This window comes from Nymphalis io, chromosome 3, assembly GCF_905147045.1.
Source record: "Nymphalis io chromosome 3, ilAglIoxx1.1, whole genome shotgun sequence".
NCBI lineage: Eukaryota > Metazoa > Arthropoda > Insecta > Lepidoptera > Nymphalidae > Nymphalis > Nymphalis io.
In genome coordinates this window covers 805,908-826,287 of record NC_065890.1, presented here as the reverse complement: position 1 = coordinate 826,287, position 20,380 = coordinate 805,908, and the positions used below count along the sequence as shown (strand labels likewise).

The 20,380-nt window shown below is 33.0% G+C and overlaps 2 protein-coding genes across 2 annotated transcripts in view; one reads left to right on the top strand and one right to left on the bottom strand.

The window, feature by feature from the left end:
• The window catches only part of LOC126780948 (uncharacterized), a 63,431-nt gene that overhangs the window by 29,719 nt on the left and 13,332 nt on the right, over positions 1 to 20,380 (bottom strand). The gene's annotated exons all lie outside the window — the stretch shown is intronic.
• On the top strand, positions 12,242 to 18,999 carry LOC126780938 (maltase 1-like). Its single transcript, XM_050505641.1, has 8 exons — positions 12,242 to 12,390; positions 13,236 to 13,415; positions 15,241 to 15,404; positions 16,179 to 16,564; positions 17,288 to 17,489; positions 17,776 to 18,132; positions 18,221 to 18,459; positions 18,883 to 18,999. The coding sequence occupies exons 2-8, from the start codon at positions 13,289 to 13,291 to the stop codon at positions 18,956 to 18,958; spliced, it is 1,551 nt and encodes a 516-aa protein (XP_050361598.1). The 5' UTR covers positions 12,242 to 12,390; positions 13,236 to 13,288; the 3' UTR covers positions 18,959 to 18,999.

The following is a 20,380-nucleotide window of genomic DNA, read 5'->3' as shown; positions in this document are numbered from 1 at the left end:
CCATCTGATCCCAAATTAAGCTTGTACAAAGCTTGTGCTATGGAAACCAGACAACTGATATACTACATATACTACTTTTTTTTGGAAATACATACTTATATAGATAATTACACCCAGACTCAAGACAAACAGATATGTTCATGCACACAAATGTCTGTCCCGGGTGGAAATCGAACCCACAACCTTCAGCGTGAAAGGCAAGTATCTACCAACCACGCCAACCGGCTCGTCATATTTTACGATATATAAAGATACTATGTTATAACTGCCTCGTTTATTTAGTGACTAGCTGTAGATACCGAGGTCCTTAGTTCAAATCCCAGGTCGGGCCGATAAAAAGTTATTGGGATTTTCTGTCGAAAAATTCTCAGTAGCGTTCGGAGTTTGGAAGTTGGAAGTGTGTGCCCTTCGTGCTTCAAAAACATGTAAAGCCGTTGATCCTGCGCCTGGACTCTTTCCGTATCGGATCGCCATTGAAATTTGAAAGAATGAGGGATAGAGAGTGCTTGTGTTTGTGTACACACTCGTGCACTATAATAAGTTCTGCGCATTTGTTTAATCTCTCTTGAGATTGGCCGACATAGCCGAAATCGGTCAGAAGTACATCATCATATTAAAACCTACTTGTAATCAATTGTAACCGCTTACCATCAGTTGACACATTAGTCAGTCTACCTACATATTAAAAATGCAAAAGAAAATCTAATAACTATATAACCTTTATCTAATACCTACATATTTCTTATGAGTTACAATAAATACCGTAACATTTTATATATTTAACAACTTAAGATCATCTAGTGCCTTTTAAACTTAAGTTATGGTTTAATAACGCTAAGATTTCTTTAATATTGCCGTATAATATCTCGTCACCGGCGCTCGAGTCGGTTTTATGTACTTTTGAAACTTTTCAATTCAATTACGCGGTATAGAAGACACGGCTTTTGCAACTTTAATTTATTTTAGTAAGGCTGACTAGCAAATTAGATAATTTGTAGTAAATCACGTTGAATAATAAATTTATTATTTATATAAGATAATTTAATTTTAATTATCTTTATTTCTTCCATAAGTAAATAGGTTAAATTTTATCGCAATAAAATTACGATATCATTATATTACATATTGATCTAAAGTCGAGACGGCCACTGGGTTAGAACATGAATCTTAATCGAAGATTACGGGTTCAAATCCTGTTAAGCACTGTCGCAAGTGTATCAACTAAGTCGTATTAAGCAGAGTGAAAGAAACGGATGATCTAAATAAACGCTATAAAATATTTGATCGATTCATCTCGATTTTAACGAGGAACACTTTACGACGAGTTACTTGAAACGTAATCTTTATGGACCCGTAAAAAGGCCGTCTGCTGAACAAATGAATTGAATAACTGCGATTGATATCAATAAACGCGAACACTCGTAACCTGTCCGGCGCGCAAATAAAAGAACTCCAAGATGAAATAAAAAAAAACTGCGTGACACTTAAAATATATTTTACATTTTAGGTTATTATTATATTTGAAACATATTATGTCCAAGTGATGTATCATGAAGAATAAATTAAGATGGTCTTTCGGTGGTAAGTGGTCACCATCACCTGGAACGTAAGCGACCATGTTAGCTTGACTTATAGTCAATTTTATTCTGTTGACTAGAGTATATTACTATTTTTTTAATATTTTTTTTAATGTATTTATATTTTTACTTCAGAATATAACAGGTTCGAACCCGGGCAAGTACAAGTAAGTTCTTATTTGCTCAATTTGTGTTTATAGATAATTTCGTGTTATGTAGTAAAGAAAATCATTGTGAGGAAGCATGCATGTGTCGATTAAAATTCTGCCATGTATGTATGTACCTGCATTAGGGCATCGTGATGGAATAAGCTTTAATCCAAATCCGTAATAATGTTCCAAAAATACGCTAACGCTACATAAATATCGCTTACGACATCCGGCCACCCTTTTCGTAGCCCGCCGCGCGCCGCCTCTTCGCCCACTTAAGAGTAAATTATACAAATGACGTTCCGTTTTAAGTTCTCGTTAAACAGCGAGCGTTTTAGACACCGCACTCCGCTCAACATCTTACTCATATTAAGAAAGCATTAAACTGTAGAACGGTGAGCATTACGCCATTAAATGCACTCCAGCTTGAAAAATAACCATTGAACGCGGCTCGGATTGATACATTTATACTTTTAAAGTGACAATTAAAAAAATGTAAGTCTGAAAAACGTTTCCCTAACTAAAATGGCCTTTCTAGAAGTTTTTCGATATTATATTATATTATATATTACGTATTCCTGTATATTCCCGTTGAAATCCAAAAAGCTTTGACAATTGTACTCCGAGTGAAGCGTATTATGTGTTCGCCGTGAAGATGTTAAGAATTCGTAAAACGAGTGCCTTTGTACCGGGTATTCATTGAAAATGTGTGTGTCGGAATTTTACTGAGCACACTCGTCTCGCATTCCATAACTGCATCGTCGAGCGCCGTCAGTCTGACTCGGCCCTAAGAATTCTCCTAACAAGAAACCTTTATAATAATGTAAGAGAAAATCTATTTCCTCGCTGTCACAGATTATATAATCCGTGCAAGTTTCTCGCCGTGAACGTAACGCGAAAGTTTGATTGTATTTCCTGCAGAGCTTCGTATAATGTTCATTTAAGCAAGAGTTGTTTAGTGCTTGTCACTGAATTGTGTTGGTTAATATACAACAAATAAATCTACATATATATTAAACGCCCATTTAATGACATTCAATTCGTTTGTAAATAATTAGTCGATAGAACTTGAGCTAAAATCTTCTCCGAGGTTAAATGTATACCAAGGCAGGCGTCTTACATCCTAGACCGTGTCGATACTCGACATCAGGCAAGGCACCGGTCTAACGCTGCCCTGTATGTGATAAAAATATTGTCATAGAGAACAGTATATAAGTCGGTGTAACTAGGTATAATTTGTTAGTTATAGTTTAAAATTTTCTTCATGAAAAAATACATATATATGCAATTTTTCACGGTATACATCTATTAATGATAAAAACAGTTTTATATACATAGATATTTGATATTATTTATACATATTGTGGGGTAATTTAATTAATCTGGTAATATACAATGATTTAATATTACATCTGTCCAGCAGTGGGAAGTCATTGGCTGCTGATGATGTTAATAATGAGTGTCTTTATAAAACAAACTTAAATTAATAACTCTACTACTTTAACCGAGACACATAAACTTAATAAACTAAACGCTTACAAACGCCTAAAGTTCGAGAAAATTCTATTCGAATTCTCCACACCCTAATGGCGCTTCGGCGTAATTCGTTCTCGCTCGTAATGCAATTTCGTCGTTCGCCTAAATAAAAGCATATTTATAATTCCGTATGACATAAAGGTTATAATGGCTTGTGAGAAGTCGTTACCACTGGTATGTGTTACGCAGACGCGCCCTCGGGAGGCCGTGGTAATTACGTCCGTAATAACTTATTACTGGCCGGTGATAACGCGCTATTCACCTACGGGGTCCTAAACTAATATCTGATGTGCTGACTGTTCTTTTTTCTTTCACTTTTATTTCTCTCTTTCTCTCTTACCTTATTAAATGTGAAGTAATGAGACGCAGTAATGACACAGTTTTGAACATGACTTAGAATCATCTCGATTGTTACGAAAGATTTATGTTTGTAATTTTCTATCAATAAGTCTCTGCCCAGCAGTGGGACTTTCAAGAGCCGTTACTCTAGGATATTTTGTGAGAAGGTCGAATAAAAAGATTGTTTTTATAGCAAATGCCCATACCATGGACCGCTCCCCATAGATATTGACACTTTGGAAATATTAACCATTCCTCACATTGCCAATGCGCCACCAATCTTGGGAACTATGATGTTATGTCCCTCATGCCTGTTACACTGGCTCACTCACCCTTCAAACCGAAACATAATTTACTTAGTATTACTGTTTTGTGGTAGAATATCAGCTGAATAAAATGAATACAGCATGCACAAAGCCCTAACACCAAATTAATTATTATTAAAAACCTTTCAAACATTTCTTGGTATATGAAATTTATAATATGACGAAAATAATGAAATTGTCTAATTTCCGAAGTGCCCTTACACAAAGCAAATTTTAATAGCTAAAAAGCTTTAAACTAGCTGCTGCATCCACTTTGTCTTCTCGTCCGCTGGGATAGCTTAAAATATCTGAAGTTACTCGTGACTAAACGGTTGCATATCTCCTAATTGGCTCTTTATTAATATTAAAAACGTATATTTCTTAAGCGTAATGCATTATTTCTTAACTAAGCTGGTCGTGGACATTATGCATATATGGCATATGATTCCAAGCTATTTCTGTGTCAACTTTCATTTTGGGTCATTAGTCTATAGTATTTAGTATAATGATATTTGAAACAATATTACAGAATAAAACCTTCGTTAAAATCATGGTACATACGGACGGAGACAATGCGATTCTATCACAAAACTTGTGCAATAAACCATATTTGAAAAATAAAAATACTGTTTTCCTATTCAGATAGATTAGTATGGTATAAATAAATAAACTATTCAACGGTATGTATTATTATTTATTCTGTCTATGTTGTTCGTTTAAAGTATCCATCTGAAATTTTAAAGCAAGGTCGTAAAATTGTAAAGAATCCTTGCAACGCATTGTTGTTATAAGGTAGTCACAACTAAACTACTTGTCAAAGTGAAAATACTAAATAAAAAGATAAAAATGACACTGTCGTTCGGAACAATGTATTCTAGCGATACTCCATATTAAAATCTGTTCAGGCAATTAAATAGTGGAATAAAGAAACTGAAAACATTACATTCCTTTTCTGAGCAGTGGTGTAATAAAATTTTGAAAAGTAAATTACTCTTAATTTATTTAAACAGTTGGAAAGACGTATAATATTACAAACATATATATAGATAAATCGCGTTATAAAACTATACGAAAAAGCTGAGATGGTCCAGTGGTTAGAACGCTTGAAACTTAACCTATGATTGTTCAAACCCGGGCAAGCACCAATGAATTTTCATGTACTTAATTTATGTTTATAATTCATCTCGTGCTTGACGGAGAAGGAAAACAAATTCACATTTCACGTTGTCAAATTTCACTGAAATTCTGCCACTTATGTATTCCATCAACCCGCATTGGAGCAGCGTGGTGGAATAAGCTTCAAACCTTTCTCCTTTAAAAGAAAAGGAGAAGAGGCCTTAGCCCAGCAGTGAGACATTCATAGGCTTGTACTCTACTGTACTGTTCTTGTAACACTATATAATAAAAAAGGAAAAACACAATAATGCTTACTTTCATATACTTTTACAACTGGATAACAGTGAGAACTAACATTCCGGTATCGTACTCAACAGGCTTAGTAGTATGGCCTATTCCAATCACAAGAGTAGTACAGACAAATAAATAAACAACTTCGATATTGAATCGATACGATATCATTGGTCGAGATTTTGAATAATTTATAGTATTAATTATGGGTTCGATATTAAAAGGCTTTTTGAATGTCAGCGAAGTTATTTCGGAAATTTGAAAGAATAGTTAAAGTGGTTCAGTGTTGTATTATTAATATTGATACATTGAAGTAGAACAATTTGTAGTTCAAAATATAGCCGGGCTATTAAAAAATCAGCTGGAATATATTAATCTAAGGTTTGTTAATATCTATTGCTTGGTTGGAATAGGCTATAGTTAATTTGTTGCGACATAAAGCTTTGCGATGTTGATAACGTACTTAATTATCCTTATTAAAAATATATATACACTTCCAACGAGAAGTGAATTAGTTGTGCTCAGTTAATATCGCAAGAAAATGAAAATCACGATTCACTCAGCTTTCATTTTATAATTGTTGTCATATATATTTTCTAATTGTTTGTATTTTATTACATTAAAAAGAGACTTTAAAAAAAACATTTCGTTTCAATTGAAATATCTGAAAACGTAACTTTATTCTGTGTAAAAATTGTGAAAACAATTCACTTCGGCTTTAAAAATTCCTCTCGGGACAGCGCTCAAATCCGATATTTTAAAATTCAGAGCGATTTATGCCGCAAAGAAAATGTTCCGCCTCCAAACGAAATTGTTACGTTCTACGTTTTATATTAGATTTTGTTTTAGAATTATGAAATATTCTTTATATAGCGCAGGTGGCGTAAAGACGCGAGCGGTTCGTCGTACTACATGAACTGTGAACTCAAAACCTACTATTACAATCAATATGCAAGTTATAAATAAAATGACAAATGTAAATTTCCTACTGCTGGGCTAAGGCGTCCTCTCCTTTTGAGGAGAAAGTTTGAAGTTTATTCCATCAGAGATACAGGTTTCTTCATGTTTTCATTCAACTCCAAGCATGAGATAAACTATAGTATATGAAAACTTAGCGTTGATTGCTTGAGTTTGAACCCAAGTCATCCGCTAAGATTCACACTGGAAGATCTCTCAATATTATTTATTTGACAGTCTTGTTCTAGCTGTACCTTCTAAGGCCCAAGCCCTATTTTTTCTTTCTCGAATTCTCAGTAGCCACCCGAAGTTTAAAAGTTAGGAATATGCGCTCCCACATCGGAGAGTATATAAAGCATGATTGATGTCAACCGGATTATGAATGTATTGAAATACTAAATGAAATTGTGTTCATTTGGCATTGTAATATCTCGTGCAGAATAACTACAATACTGTCAAAATAGCTTTTCTGAATAAGTATACACACACGCATATATATATAATAAGTAACGGACTCCAAGTTAAAAAAATATAAATAAATCAGCAAAATCACTTATCTATATCCAACATTATAGAAAGTCCTAGTAGTAAATGCGACTCAATACACATCAAAGACCATTGTTGTTTGTTGTGATACGGATTTAAAATTACATCAAAACAGACTCAAATAAACTTAAGAATATCTCAGAGCATAGTAAATATGTATTTAGAAGCAAGCGGAGCTGTGGTCCAAATTCAGGGCGCTAGTTAAATCTAAACAAACATATGTGCTCTTGTCGACATACAGCGCTGTTTGTGCAGAAATCTGACACGAAAAAGCCGTGCAATTGTTTTATTCCGTGTTACGATTTAAATAAAAATATAATTTTCAATATTTCAATGTTGAATGTTTTCAAATTTAATTGAACATCAACTTTATCACAGATTGCTTACAGTGTTCGTTTGTGACTGCTATGGATTATTTTTCGAAATGAATATTGTTTTTAATATCTCAGAACAATAATATTTATTTCGCCTTTCCGTCTTTCCGCTGTATCCGACGCTCTTATAAATTCGACCATTTTTTATTCCTCTTTAAACCCAAGTTTGTATAGCCTACTCCAATCGAAGAGACATAAGATTTACACATTCCATGCGATTTGCAAATAACTGCTATATTTTACACTACAAACAGTTAATCATTAAAACATCTTTATTTATAATAAAACACTATTCGACTTAATTACTTATACCTACTTTAATTTAACTTTTAGAAGTTAAATTAAAGTAGGTAGGTCCGATAACAACTTGGTCGACAATCAAAACGTCATTTTTTAATGAATCCGTTGTGAATGTTTATTATTTAATTCAATGACAAATTTGTTTATTTGTCTTTACTCATCTTGTCGATGTTGCTGATAAACTTGTATCAAAGTATAATTATTAATAACATATTACTAACACAAGATAGTTTATTTTATTAAATCATTACACTTAGAGGTTATAACATCTTCCTCCCTTCATAGCGTGCGCACATCGACCATATCAAATGTATTGCCTCAATTTTATTAAGAGTATATTATCCATTTAACGATGTGAATACTGTACTATGTGTTCTAACTTAAGTAATGAATAATCAGATAAGAATACTAAATTATAATGTTTCGATAGACTTCTACCAAAAACTTTGAGAGTGGAATATTATAATAAAACACGTCATCAATTGCCGGACGGTAAGGTGGAGGCTTCGAAACAACCTTATTTTTTTATAAATTATAATGATTAACCATCAAAGTCTGAACTTTATTCTTGTTACGAGAATTAAGTTGAATATCATGTTTTTCTATAATTTGCATAACCCTGAACTTAATTATTCCATTCTTATAATAAAAATAACTAACTAAATTTTAATAATTTACTGTCTCTTATTTTTAATGTTATGGGTAATCGCATTAAATTACAAATAAAAAGGCATATAATACAAAATGTATAAAACATTTCATTTATAATTACATAAAGAACATTACGTTTAGGTAACCAATTAAAAATATGAAATAAAAACATTTCTAAACGAATTTATAAAAACTAACCCCAAGCTATGCTTAAAGATACTTTAAGAATAGATCCCTCAAACGGGGCTGCCGGGGTAGAGCGGAGGGAGTAGCGGGTGTAGGGGGAAACGAGGGTATCGACCGCTGCACCACGCCGCCGGCCGTTCACCCGCTACGGCGTAGTGTAACGTCGTAGCCGAACCACGACTACGAACCTTCCTGTTTGCGCGTACTTATTTTAGCGCATCGCGTACCGATACTACGAGTATGTCAGTAGGTTAAAAATAGACTGCGGTCAAATTACACCTTCTTCCAATAACACAATGAAATATATGTTCTTAACGAATTCAATTAAACTTTTATCGAATTATTTTCATCGTTCATTTTAGTAAATAAATATGAGGAATAAAATAAAGGACTTATTAAATAAGGGATATATTTTTTATTATCTTTTGATACTACACTTACATAAATATTATATAGGTACAAATAACGGCTCTGAACATCTAAGGTGTATTTGCGGCAACAGATATACATATATATATCGCGTATGATCTAAATTCTCCCCTCCTTTTGTCATAATTTTATGCATATTGAAATTTCAATTACTTAATGTCTTTAATGAGCCATCTCGACTACATAAAGAGAATATTTATTATTAATACGACCAAAACACGACACAAACATAAAATGATATACTCTTTTGTTTAGAACTCACATTATACCCGAGCTCATTATAGCAAAATTAATTGATAAAATGAATAGTCATCCCACTGATATAATATTCAGAAAGGAACAAATAATTACCACATCTGATGGTGGTCATGCATGGAATAATACATGAAGGTCCTAAGGGTTTGAAAAGGTTAGGTGCCTCATTGAAAACAACCGTCCTTACATTATATATTTACATCTTATATTATAATTTCAGCACCGAATGTTTTACATTCTCAGACATACGTCACAATCAAGATAAAAAAATTCTCGATAGGAATTAGAAATCGATTTTTGACCGTCAATGTTTTAATTAAATATTAATTGACAGAATTTATTTATACTTTAAAAAAGGTTTAACTTTTACTAGTATTATATTTAAGTGATATCTCCAGCAAGTAAATGAAGAAATGATACTCAACTTCATTGAGTATCATTTTGAGAAGAAGGTTTGGTAGTTACGCTGCTCCATGCGGGCGCTATGTGGGATGGCAAATTGCCGTCCTACACATGCAGGTTTCCTCACGATATTTTCTATTACCTCCTAGCACGAAATGAGCTATAAATACAAAAATACGTGTGATTTTTGTGATTAGACCTATGGTAACTATTCAATATTAATGACGCTTGATCGTCTTTTTTCCGTATATTCGAAAATTAATTAATATAGTATATTTTTCATAGAATTATTGAATTTTAAGTATTTTAAATTCAAGTTTTTAAAGCTATAAGCTATTCAATTTTATCGATGTATATTCAACATATTTTTTGAGGGAGGTCATCCTAAAACACTCACGAGAAATGCAAAGCGGAAATTGATTAAGTTTGTTTTATTTTCGCGAAATACATTAATCACGACGTCGTTAATTAATCACCGTGGGTTGTCGATAGCACGCTGACCGCGACCTCGATAATGCCTCCTCCGACCCTCTGACAGTGTGACCCTCCGCCCATTTACAAAGAAATTAGACATAACTCCCGCGTTCCGGGCGCGTACGTGATACGCGTACGCCGGGTGTACTATTACTTCCGTTTATTATAAAAAGCTACCATATCGGCTTTGCTATTGGACGATGTTATGTAATTCTATTTATTCTAAAATATTTTCTTTCGTTTTTAATTTTTATATCTTTCAAAAAAACATTATGTTTTCTTAAAATGAGATAGATTATAATTCAGCACAAACACACGCGAAAATCGACTTTATATCTGAAAATGTTAAATATATTTTACATAAATACATACTAATAATATTTTACAATAAAAAACGAACTACTTTGCACCGATTTAATTGATCGTTAAAGAATTCTTGAGTCTGGTAGCTGTTGCCAATCAGCGGTAACTTAGAATAACAAACGGTCTCATTAGCCCAAGTTATCATAATATCACAGACCATGTTACATACGACGCTAACAAAATTTTAGTGGATTTAATAGTATGTTTATAGTGCCCAAATAGTCTCAGAATATTCTATATACACCAACGATGTATATATGAATGGCTTCGTGTGTGCTGTTCTCCACATACATATTTATATTTATGCAATTTTTAAGAAAGAACACCGATGATCTTTATTTTTCTGTCTCTGTCGGTTACTAAAAAACACCAACAGTGTGGTGGAATAAGCTCCTAACTTTCTACTCAAAAGGGAAAGGAGGCCTTAGCCCAGCTGTGGGACATCAACAGGCTGTTACTGTAACTAATTAAATAATAAGATTATTATCGCAATTATTTTTACAGAAAAAAACATAAAAGGAAGCTTGTGCCTTTAGACACGCTATTAATTAACTTTACTATTGTAATTATGAATTTTAGTTGCTAACGTTACTGTTGATGCTGATTGATAGATAAATAAAATAATACTAATATTCATAATTATACACAAGAAATTATAAATCAAAAAAATAAATTACATTGATAAAAATAATACTTAATTTAAGATCTGATAAAAAAATAACCAGATTAGTCAATAGTTATCTCTTCTATCTATCTATTGAAATGTATAATTCTGTTTATAGATAACTATACCAGTGGACACATAGCTCGATAAAAAAGTTTTTTTTTTTTTAAATATGTTTATCATAGGTTCGCGAAATGATAAAAGAATCACCTGATTTTAAGTGCTCAACACACAGTGAGCCCATATATATAAGTGATGGTAAGCACTTACACGACACTTACACAACTTTATGAGCTGCTTCTGAAAAATACACGACAGAAAATCCAATAACTTTGTATACGCTCGACTAGGGATTCGAAGCCGACTCTTTGAAACTGCAGCCTTATAAAATAGCTACTAAACCAACGAAAGTATTATATTCGAATTCCATTTGAATTTAATCAAGCCAGTTACATACACAGTGGAGTTGAAACCATAGAAATGTAAAAGCTTTGCCGAATATATACTATAAATATATACCGACACACGAAACATTTCAAATCGTCCTAGAGTAAAAAAATTAAGAGCATTACAAGCGGGATATTTATTTATATAAAGATCAAAATCTTATACTCAAAGCACGAGATGAATATCAAATTGAGACCATTACAATTCAGTTGTTCTTGCCCGGTTTCAAACCGGAATCTTTGGTAGTAAATATCACGTGTTCCAACCACTGAATCATATCGGTTTCTAGTTGAATCGTGAAATATAATAAACTGCGTGTGTTATAAAATGATCTTACGTTATTATATTACGTTAAATGTTAATCAAGATAACATAATCTTCAGCGTGAAATCGGTTGTGGTGATTTCGCGGAACGCGCGCCAGTGACCAGTCGCGATGGGGTCGTTGAAGGTGTTTGGTCTCACTGTGCTTGTTCTTGTTGGACTCGGGTTAATTGCAGGTAAACTTTCCTTCATATGATGACAGTCAAATTTTCAAGATCGTATGTGCAACGTAATATTTTTGTTATAATTTCTAACATAAATATGTAAGTAAAAACTTACTTCTCTCACGGTATCTTGTTGAGGAGATATTACACAGGTTCTGTTTAGTTGTTCGTGATGAACATAAACTTATTGCATTATTTTAATAAAATTAATTGAAAAACTTGTGTATAATCGTTGGAATTAAGTTACGTTTGGATTTCTATGAGATACAAAACTTATGTCATGAAAAAACTAACATAGTTAAAAGCACATATTTATTAATGTCTTCATAAAAAACTTAAGTTTACTTTTTATAATTGTACCATAACTTATGAGGATATTGTATAATTAGGTGGTATCACATGGGCCGTGCTGTGGACGAGGGATTCATCGCCACCACCACCGGAGCTAATCCCGGTAGACTGGTGGCAGCACTGCGTGTTGTACCAAATCTACCCTCGCTCGTTTAAAGACAGCAATGGTGATGGCATCGGTGATTTGAAAGGTAAATATAAAATCGAAAGGGAAATTAAAAACTGTTACCTTTGTAAAAAAAATAATAATGTCTAAACTATAATATACCCAGTAATAAACATCTAGCCAGCGCGATTCAGAAACTTGTTTTTTTCTTAATTAGCGCCATCTATCGGTATCATCACGCACTAACAAAATTATTACAAATAACGTACTATTTTGTTCAGTGTGAAATAATATAGCTACCGCTAATGGTAGCTCAATTGGCCTTAGATTCCGATTAGAACCGAGTCATTATGGGTAGCGTCATCCGTGATTATATACCGACAACATAATAATGACTTCGTATAGAAATGTTGTGAATAATTATAAGAGACCGGAATGCTGTAATCGTTTCCTGTATTTATACAAAATCAAGAAAAATATAAACGAAATAATATCTATGAGATTACGTTTTTTATAACAGCTGTCGATTTAATGTCTTGAATATGTTATATAAGCAATACATGTATATATGTATATATATATAATAATAAGTCCGTACGTAATTGGTAATTAGTTTCAAATATTTAAATATATTGGAACTGTCTAATTTAAATGGATCAGGTTAACAGTGACCAAAATTACGCGAAATCCAAGGATGTATCACAAATTGGTAAACTAACATTAGTGCGGTAATAAGTTAATAGTAATTAAATTACGCAACTATTTCAATGTACAAATATTAATTTATTATCGATTCGTTAGTGCTTCAGCTACGTTTGAAACGTTACGTTTACTTAGAGGACATTTCCTTCTAGTTATAAAGTACTAACATAAGTATTTAATATTTATTGTTTAATAAAACTAAATTGAGTATGTTCTCTGATATTATAGGTATCACACAAGAGTTGGAGCATTTCGCTGAAGCAGGAGTGGACGCGATATGGATGTCGCCAATCTTCGAGTCACCCATGGTTGATTTCGGTTACGATATCAGTAACTTTTACGAGATCCACTATGAATATGGAACCATGGAAGACTTCCATGTCCTTCTTAACCGATCTCATGAATTAGGTAAGACAGTAATATGTTCGAAAATACATCGTGAGGAAACCTGTATGGGATGAAATTTCGGTACATGTATATTGCAGTAGAACAGCATATTGGAATAACTTAACTCTCATAGTCGGATGACCTGGTCCCGTCTAATCCATCAAGACCAGAGAAAGAGGCAGCGCAAAAAGTCTTCCTTTCTAGGATATCGGACTGTAATGCTACCAATTTCCTCTCATGAGGCTGCTAGTGATAATTCCGTGAAAGACCCAATACCTTTTAGTCGACCCAAAATTGGAACCCAAAATCATGGGTTTTTTTTATATAATAAGCAGGCAGATGAGCAAATGGGTCACTTGACGGTAAGTGGTCACCAATGCCCATATATATTAGCATTGTAAGAAATGTTAACTATCGTTTACATCGTCAATTCTTCACCAACTTTGGGAACAAAGATGTTATGTCCCTTGTGCCTGAAATTACACTAGGTTACTCACTCTTCAAACCGGAACACAACAATAACAAGTATTGCTGTGTAACGGTAGAATATCTGATGAGTCGATGGTACCTAACCAGACGACCTTGCACAAAGCCGTACCACCAGTAAATTTAAAGGTTTGCAGCCTTGCAAGCTAGGCATACAATTTGGGAGCTTAATAATAATAGACTCCAAACCCTTTTTCTTAAGAGTAGATATTTAACGATAGAAAGTAAATATGTGTTATTGCAAAACGTAATGTTTTTTATTTTGAAGACAAAACACATATTAAAATATAACAATTTAACGAACGACATTTTTTATCATTATCATATAACAACAAAATTAAAAAAAAAAAAACAGTATTAATTATACTTTAAAAACACGCGTATTATCTCGTGCTGTATTTAAGCTGATAATATGATAAATTTTATATAAATCATTCAATGTACAGATAAGTACCAATAAAACATAATCGCAGGCGATAATCTGCAAGCGATTGTGGTCCCAATCTAGTAGGTTCCTGTTCACTTACTATTAACACATTACTTTTGATTCTTAAGATATTTATAATAATAATAATTTTAATGTCCTCCAGACCGATTTCGACCATGGTGGTCAATCTCAAGAGAGATTAGTCAACTGCGCAGGAGATATTATAGTGCACAAGTGTGTGTGAAATCACAGATGCACGCTCTATTCCCTAGCTCATAATCCGATGGGACGGCAATCCGACACGACCGGAAAGAGTATAGGCGCAAGGCACTGGCTTTACGTGCTTTCCAAGGCACTGCTACTGAGAATTTATGATAGAAAAACTCAATAGCATTTTCTTGGCCCGACTTGGGATTTGAACCCAAGACATCCGGGTCTGCGTCGGTGTGATTGTTAAGTTGGTTAACTGATACATAATATTAACTGTTACATAACATAACATAATCATAGTCATACTTAAATTCTAACCATGCTATTTAAAGTTGTAATTATTATTATTAACGGAAACATTCATTATGTTTGAATAAAGCTATTCTTGTTTTTGTGACCCATATTATGTATAATTATCTATTTAAATTTATATGTAAACGTTTCCATTTATATATAAATGTGGATATAATGACTACTTTTATATACACCCAGTTCCGTGTTGACTGTAGGAAAATACAGAAGCATTAATTCCACATATTGTAGAAGTTACTTCTGGCAAAGACTTAAATATAATATGTATCTCAGGGTACAAATTCCGCGGGTATATCTTGTCTTAATATTTTCACGTGTTATATTTGTTTTGCGTTGACATCAGTTGATTAATATTATTGGTTCGATTCAAGTGCAAAATTAATTTCATTAAAAAAAAATTTATGTTCACAGGAATTAAGGTACTTTTGGATTTCGTGCCGAATCATGCCAGCAATGAGTCGGAATACTTCAAGAAATCATTGGCGAGAGAACCAGGCTACGAAGACTTTTTCATTTGGGCGGATGGTCGAATAGACCCAAACAATATTAGTAATATACTACCACCATCAAACTGGGTAAAATATTTATAACATACATATCTAGATGTTATAAACGCTGAGTGAATAAAAAAATAAATCAGTAAATATTAGCTCTAAAGAAAGTTGGCATAAACGTGTATATTTCTCATAATTTGTTAAATGTTTTCCTCCGAGACAAAAAACAATAATTTAGAGAAGAGCAGCAACTATGATATTTTTTCATATATACTAATTCTTAGTTAAAGCAAATTATTAATGTTCCGGGAGGTAATGTTGCATTTTAGGTAATGATTTTACGCCGATCGATTGTCATCATTTTCAATAGATCTCGAATGACTAATAAGTGAACCAATCAGCTGTCGCAGTAAAGATTTGGTCAGGAAGTAGCGTAGCAAGGACTGTTTTTCCACCGCTATCCAGGCAGTTTATTATTATTTTGGTTAATTGAAATAATTAAGCAATAATATAGTAAAATTTCATCCGCTGGATACTATGACTTTATTTTACATATTTTTATACAAGTTCATGCAAGCAGCTGACGCATGGCCCCCTTCATGATGCAGCTGATGACTTTTTTAAGCTCAGTATGATATTAACTATTTATGAAAAAAGTTTCAGCCGGCGTACTATCACTTTTTTTTTCTTTTTTTTAATTAGCCATATAAATCAAATATCGATGTCAACATTAGCTGGATTACTGACTTTTGTAAATGCAACACTACCTCGTGGATCATAATGTCTTTGTTCAAGCCATGACCAAATCTCTCATCTATATACATTGAAAAAATGGATTATTTAAACAATTTCCAGGTAAGTCAGTTTGGTGGATCAACATGGGAGTGGAGAGAAGAACGGCAGCAGTACTATCTTCACCAATTCGCAATCCAACAAGCAGACTTTAATTTTAGAAACCCAGCCGTGAGGCAGGAGATGATAAACATCATGCAATTCTGGCTCGATAAAGGAGTTGATGGATTCAGAGTTGACGCACTTCCATACTTAATAGAAGCAGATCCAGCTGATCACGGGGGAAGATACCCAGACGACCCCCTTAGTGGACAGATACAGTTTGAACCGCACCAACTTGGTTATACAATACCCCTGTACACGAAAGACCTGATAGAACTATACGACGTCGTTTATGAATGGAGAGACTACATAGATCGATACCTGGAGGATCACCCTGGTGACACTCGGTAAGTTAAGAGTCTTATATATGAAGAACTTTGTTATGAAGATAAAGCAGTCAATGACAAAAGTTTTAATAAGGATCTTATAACTTAGACACGCTCTTCAAAGTGATACTAGGTTTCTTCAAAACTTTCACAAGTAAAAAAAGTTGAAGGTTCTATATAATAAATCATACAATAATAGCTTTAGTTTGTTGTTGTATTGAATAAAATTTAGTAAGAAAATATAAGTTAGTATTAGAACAGAGCATCCCAAACCTTAAGAGAGACTTGAAACAATATTATTACTTTATATTACTTATAAACTATAACAAATTTTATCCGATGATGTTTTTGATCCTTCTGGTTAGATTATCGTGGTATACATTTCTCATTAAAACATAATATATTTCGATATCTTCGTTTTTTTATTATTAATATTATAAAACATATGAAAGTATATTATATTATGTATATTATAGAGTAGTGTATATATATTTATTTTAATTTATGTCAACTCTTGTTCACCTCTCACCTATTCGCTTTATTCATCTTCAAGTCATCCAAAGGCCGTCTGAAAAATATTTAAGCGATAAGACCACCCTTTACATACTTTCGTTACATTTACCTCTGTTATGTTATTTTCATTATTTGGTGTGCAATAATGCATAATTTTATTTTTAAGCCCAAAGGACAAACACAAAGTTTGTTTCGAATATATTTCATGATTTGTTGTAATGTTTGTTTCAGAGTGCTCTTTTCGGAGGGTTACGCCAACGTTTCCATGACTATGCTATACTATGGCAACGAGAAGGGAGCGATTGGAGCACATTTTCCATTTAACTTTGATTTTGTCACGGATCTCTCCTCCAGATCTACTGCTAGAGATTTCGTGTACATTATCCTTCGATGGCTGACGTACATGCCACATGGAGCAACCCCAAACTGGGTGGTGAGTGCATATTATCTTACGCAAGCTTTGACACATGATATCACATGATTATGATAGATCGGAATACCTAACCTGTAGCCTTTCTTACACCGACTATCTCGAGCAAAAATTTCAATCGTATTTTTTTTTTATAAAATAGAATGGACAAACGAGCTACCTATTTGGTAAGTGGTCACTACCACCCATATATATTGGCCTAAATTATATTGATTTAAATTTTCGTCAATAATATTGCCTTTATTGATATGTGAATATTATTTAATGTAATGAAATAATCTGATTGCAGTTCGGTAATCATGACAATAATCGGATGCCCACTCGGTTCCGCGAAAACATGGTAGATGGGCTAAATTCTCTTAATATGCTGCTGCCTGGTGTAGCCGTCACCTATCAGGGCGAGGAAATCGGTATGAGAGATGGTTACGTGAGCTGGGAAGACACCGTTGATGTGGAGGCCATAAATCGAGGAGACGAAGATACCTACCTTCTATATTCACGAGATCCAGCTAGGACACCGTACCATTGGAACAATTTAACGAACGCCGGCTTTTCCACTGCGAATAAAACATGGCTGCCTGTCGCTGAGGATTACCCAGAAATCAATCTAGCTAAGCAGAAGGAGGATCCACAAAGTCACTTTAAGGTATAGAATAAATATCAAAGTTTACTGGACTACGAAATTGTAAAATATAATCAAAAGTAAAAATAATATTTCTTTCTCTTTTTTTTAGGTTTACCAAGCTCTGACGGCTTTACGCAAAGAGAAAGCATTGTCACACGGTGAATACAGCATCAGAGCTTTATCAGACCACTCCCTTTACTTAGTGCGGTACCTGAGGACTTATGACACGATAGTGCTCCTGTTCAACGTAGCCGATAACTCTGACGTCATCAATCTCAACAGAGTCATGCACCTTAAACTACCAGCAACTGTTTATATATCTAGCATACATTCTACTAGGAAAAAAGGGTACGTAAATTCATATCAGTAAAATGGTCTATTATAAATCATACTAAATTTTTATGGTACCCGGGATAATATTATATAATATATTCCGTAACAGCCTGTGAATGTCCCACTGCTGGGCTAAAGGCCTCCTCTCCTCTTTTTGAGGAGAAGGTATATTACATAACATAAACTGTGAATATATATTAGTGTATTTAATTGATGATCAGATCTCCAAAAGATTTAGTATTTATAATTCCATTTAGCATTTATTTTAAAAATTATGTTTGTTAGTTAGCATATAATATCTTAGATTCCCCGATTAGGTTAAACAAAGAACATTGGTACACGGAATGGAGTGCCGACTTATATAAACTAAGATGTTCATTTAGTTAGATAATCCATTTGCTTGTATTCCTATTATAACGAATTTAAATATTATTTTAGTGACGTGATTGAAGGTGAGCAGCTCACTCTGGCACCAGGAGAAGCCATTGTGCTGAAAGCCGAACCTGTTTCATAAATTTATGGACGCATCTTCAGAGTCAAATCAAACTCTATTATAGCATGAATATGAAGTCATACCAAACATCTTTTATTTGTTTTGAAAGAAAATTTGAATGGTTGTTTGCAGTGTAACATATAATGTAAATATTAGAAATGTAATTTATTTATAACATAGTTTTAAGATCATTAAAGATGAAATTTTCTAATATATATGTGTTTGTTTTTATTTTAAAAAATAACACCCTTACTGTTGCGGGGAAATAAACCTTCTCGTAGCGCAAACATTCTCGATGATAGTCAGCATCAGGTCAGCTTTAATAGTTTGCTATATAATTCTTCATGATCTTATATAAAATCTTATATAATATGTATCGCACAGAGCCGAGCTCAAGTAAATAAATTCGCAATGTAAAGTAGTTTTTTGTTTAACCAAAAATATTTTAATAAAGTAAATAATAAATTAACGTGGTATTTGCCATGGTGGCGTTATATACCCAATTGCTGGATTTGAGTTTGTAAAATTAATAGAGTTGAACTTAAGCGTCAGAGGCAGACATGAGAAAACAATTTAGTTCCCTTTTTATTTTATTTAAATTTAAAGCACTATGACTCAAAAACGCAGTAGTAATAACAATAATAATAAAATCATTTATTTCGACCAAACAGAGATCATAAATACAAATAAATAGTAAAAAGACAATAATTACAATAATAATATTTTACAGATTTTACATATTATAAATTAGATTAAATTAGACTAAATCAAATATATAAAATAAAATTAGATTAAATCACCTTAAATGAAATTCCATTAAATTAAATCAAAAATAAATTTAAATTAAACAATGTCGTGAATGTAATTATTGTCAATTCACATATTAATATTCATTATTCAGTGACATAGGAATTTAATAAACTGGATTGATTCGTATTGATCAGGGGCCGAATTTGACTAATCTATAACGATTCCAATACGTTTCCGATGCAATTCCAATCCAACTTTGACTCTATATTTATTCAGGTCGGAACCGAACCGATATGATGTTAATATATATCGTTATGTCAAAACCAATCTTAATTGTTAACTTTTACGCCAATAGCCGACAATTAAATTAAACAATAGTAAAACGGATATGATCACGCTTCGATTCGATTGACATAAAGTGACAATTTGTTAGTAGAATTGGCCCACTGAATCTTAATCGTTATCGATCAGAAACATGATCAAATCATACACCGAAATGCTCTCCAGCTTCTTAGCTATTACATTTGTAACATGTTAATATGTACAAAATACAGTAACTAAATTTTTAGCTTAAACCAACTTTAATAAAACATAAAAAGTTTTCCTATGTATTGCGTAAAATTCAAATAACTTTTTGCTTTTGGCGAAACGTTCGTGTTTTAAACATATTTTCAAAACCGACAACTGAGTTTT

Excerpts from the sequence above, each read along its gene's own strand:
- LOC126780938 (XM_050505641.1), top strand. The coding sequence starts at position 13,289 with ATGTCGCCAATCTTCGAGTCACCCATGGTTGATTTCGGTTACGATATC. Across the intron at positions 13,416-15,240 it reads TAACCGATCTCATGAATTAG|GAATTAAGGTACTTTTGGAT; the intron begins GTAAGACAGTAA and ends TTATGTTCACAG. Across the intron at positions 17,490-17,775 it reads GAGCAACCCCAAACTGGGTG|TTCGGTAATCATGACAATAA; the intron begins GTGAGTGCATAT and ends ATCTGATTGCAG.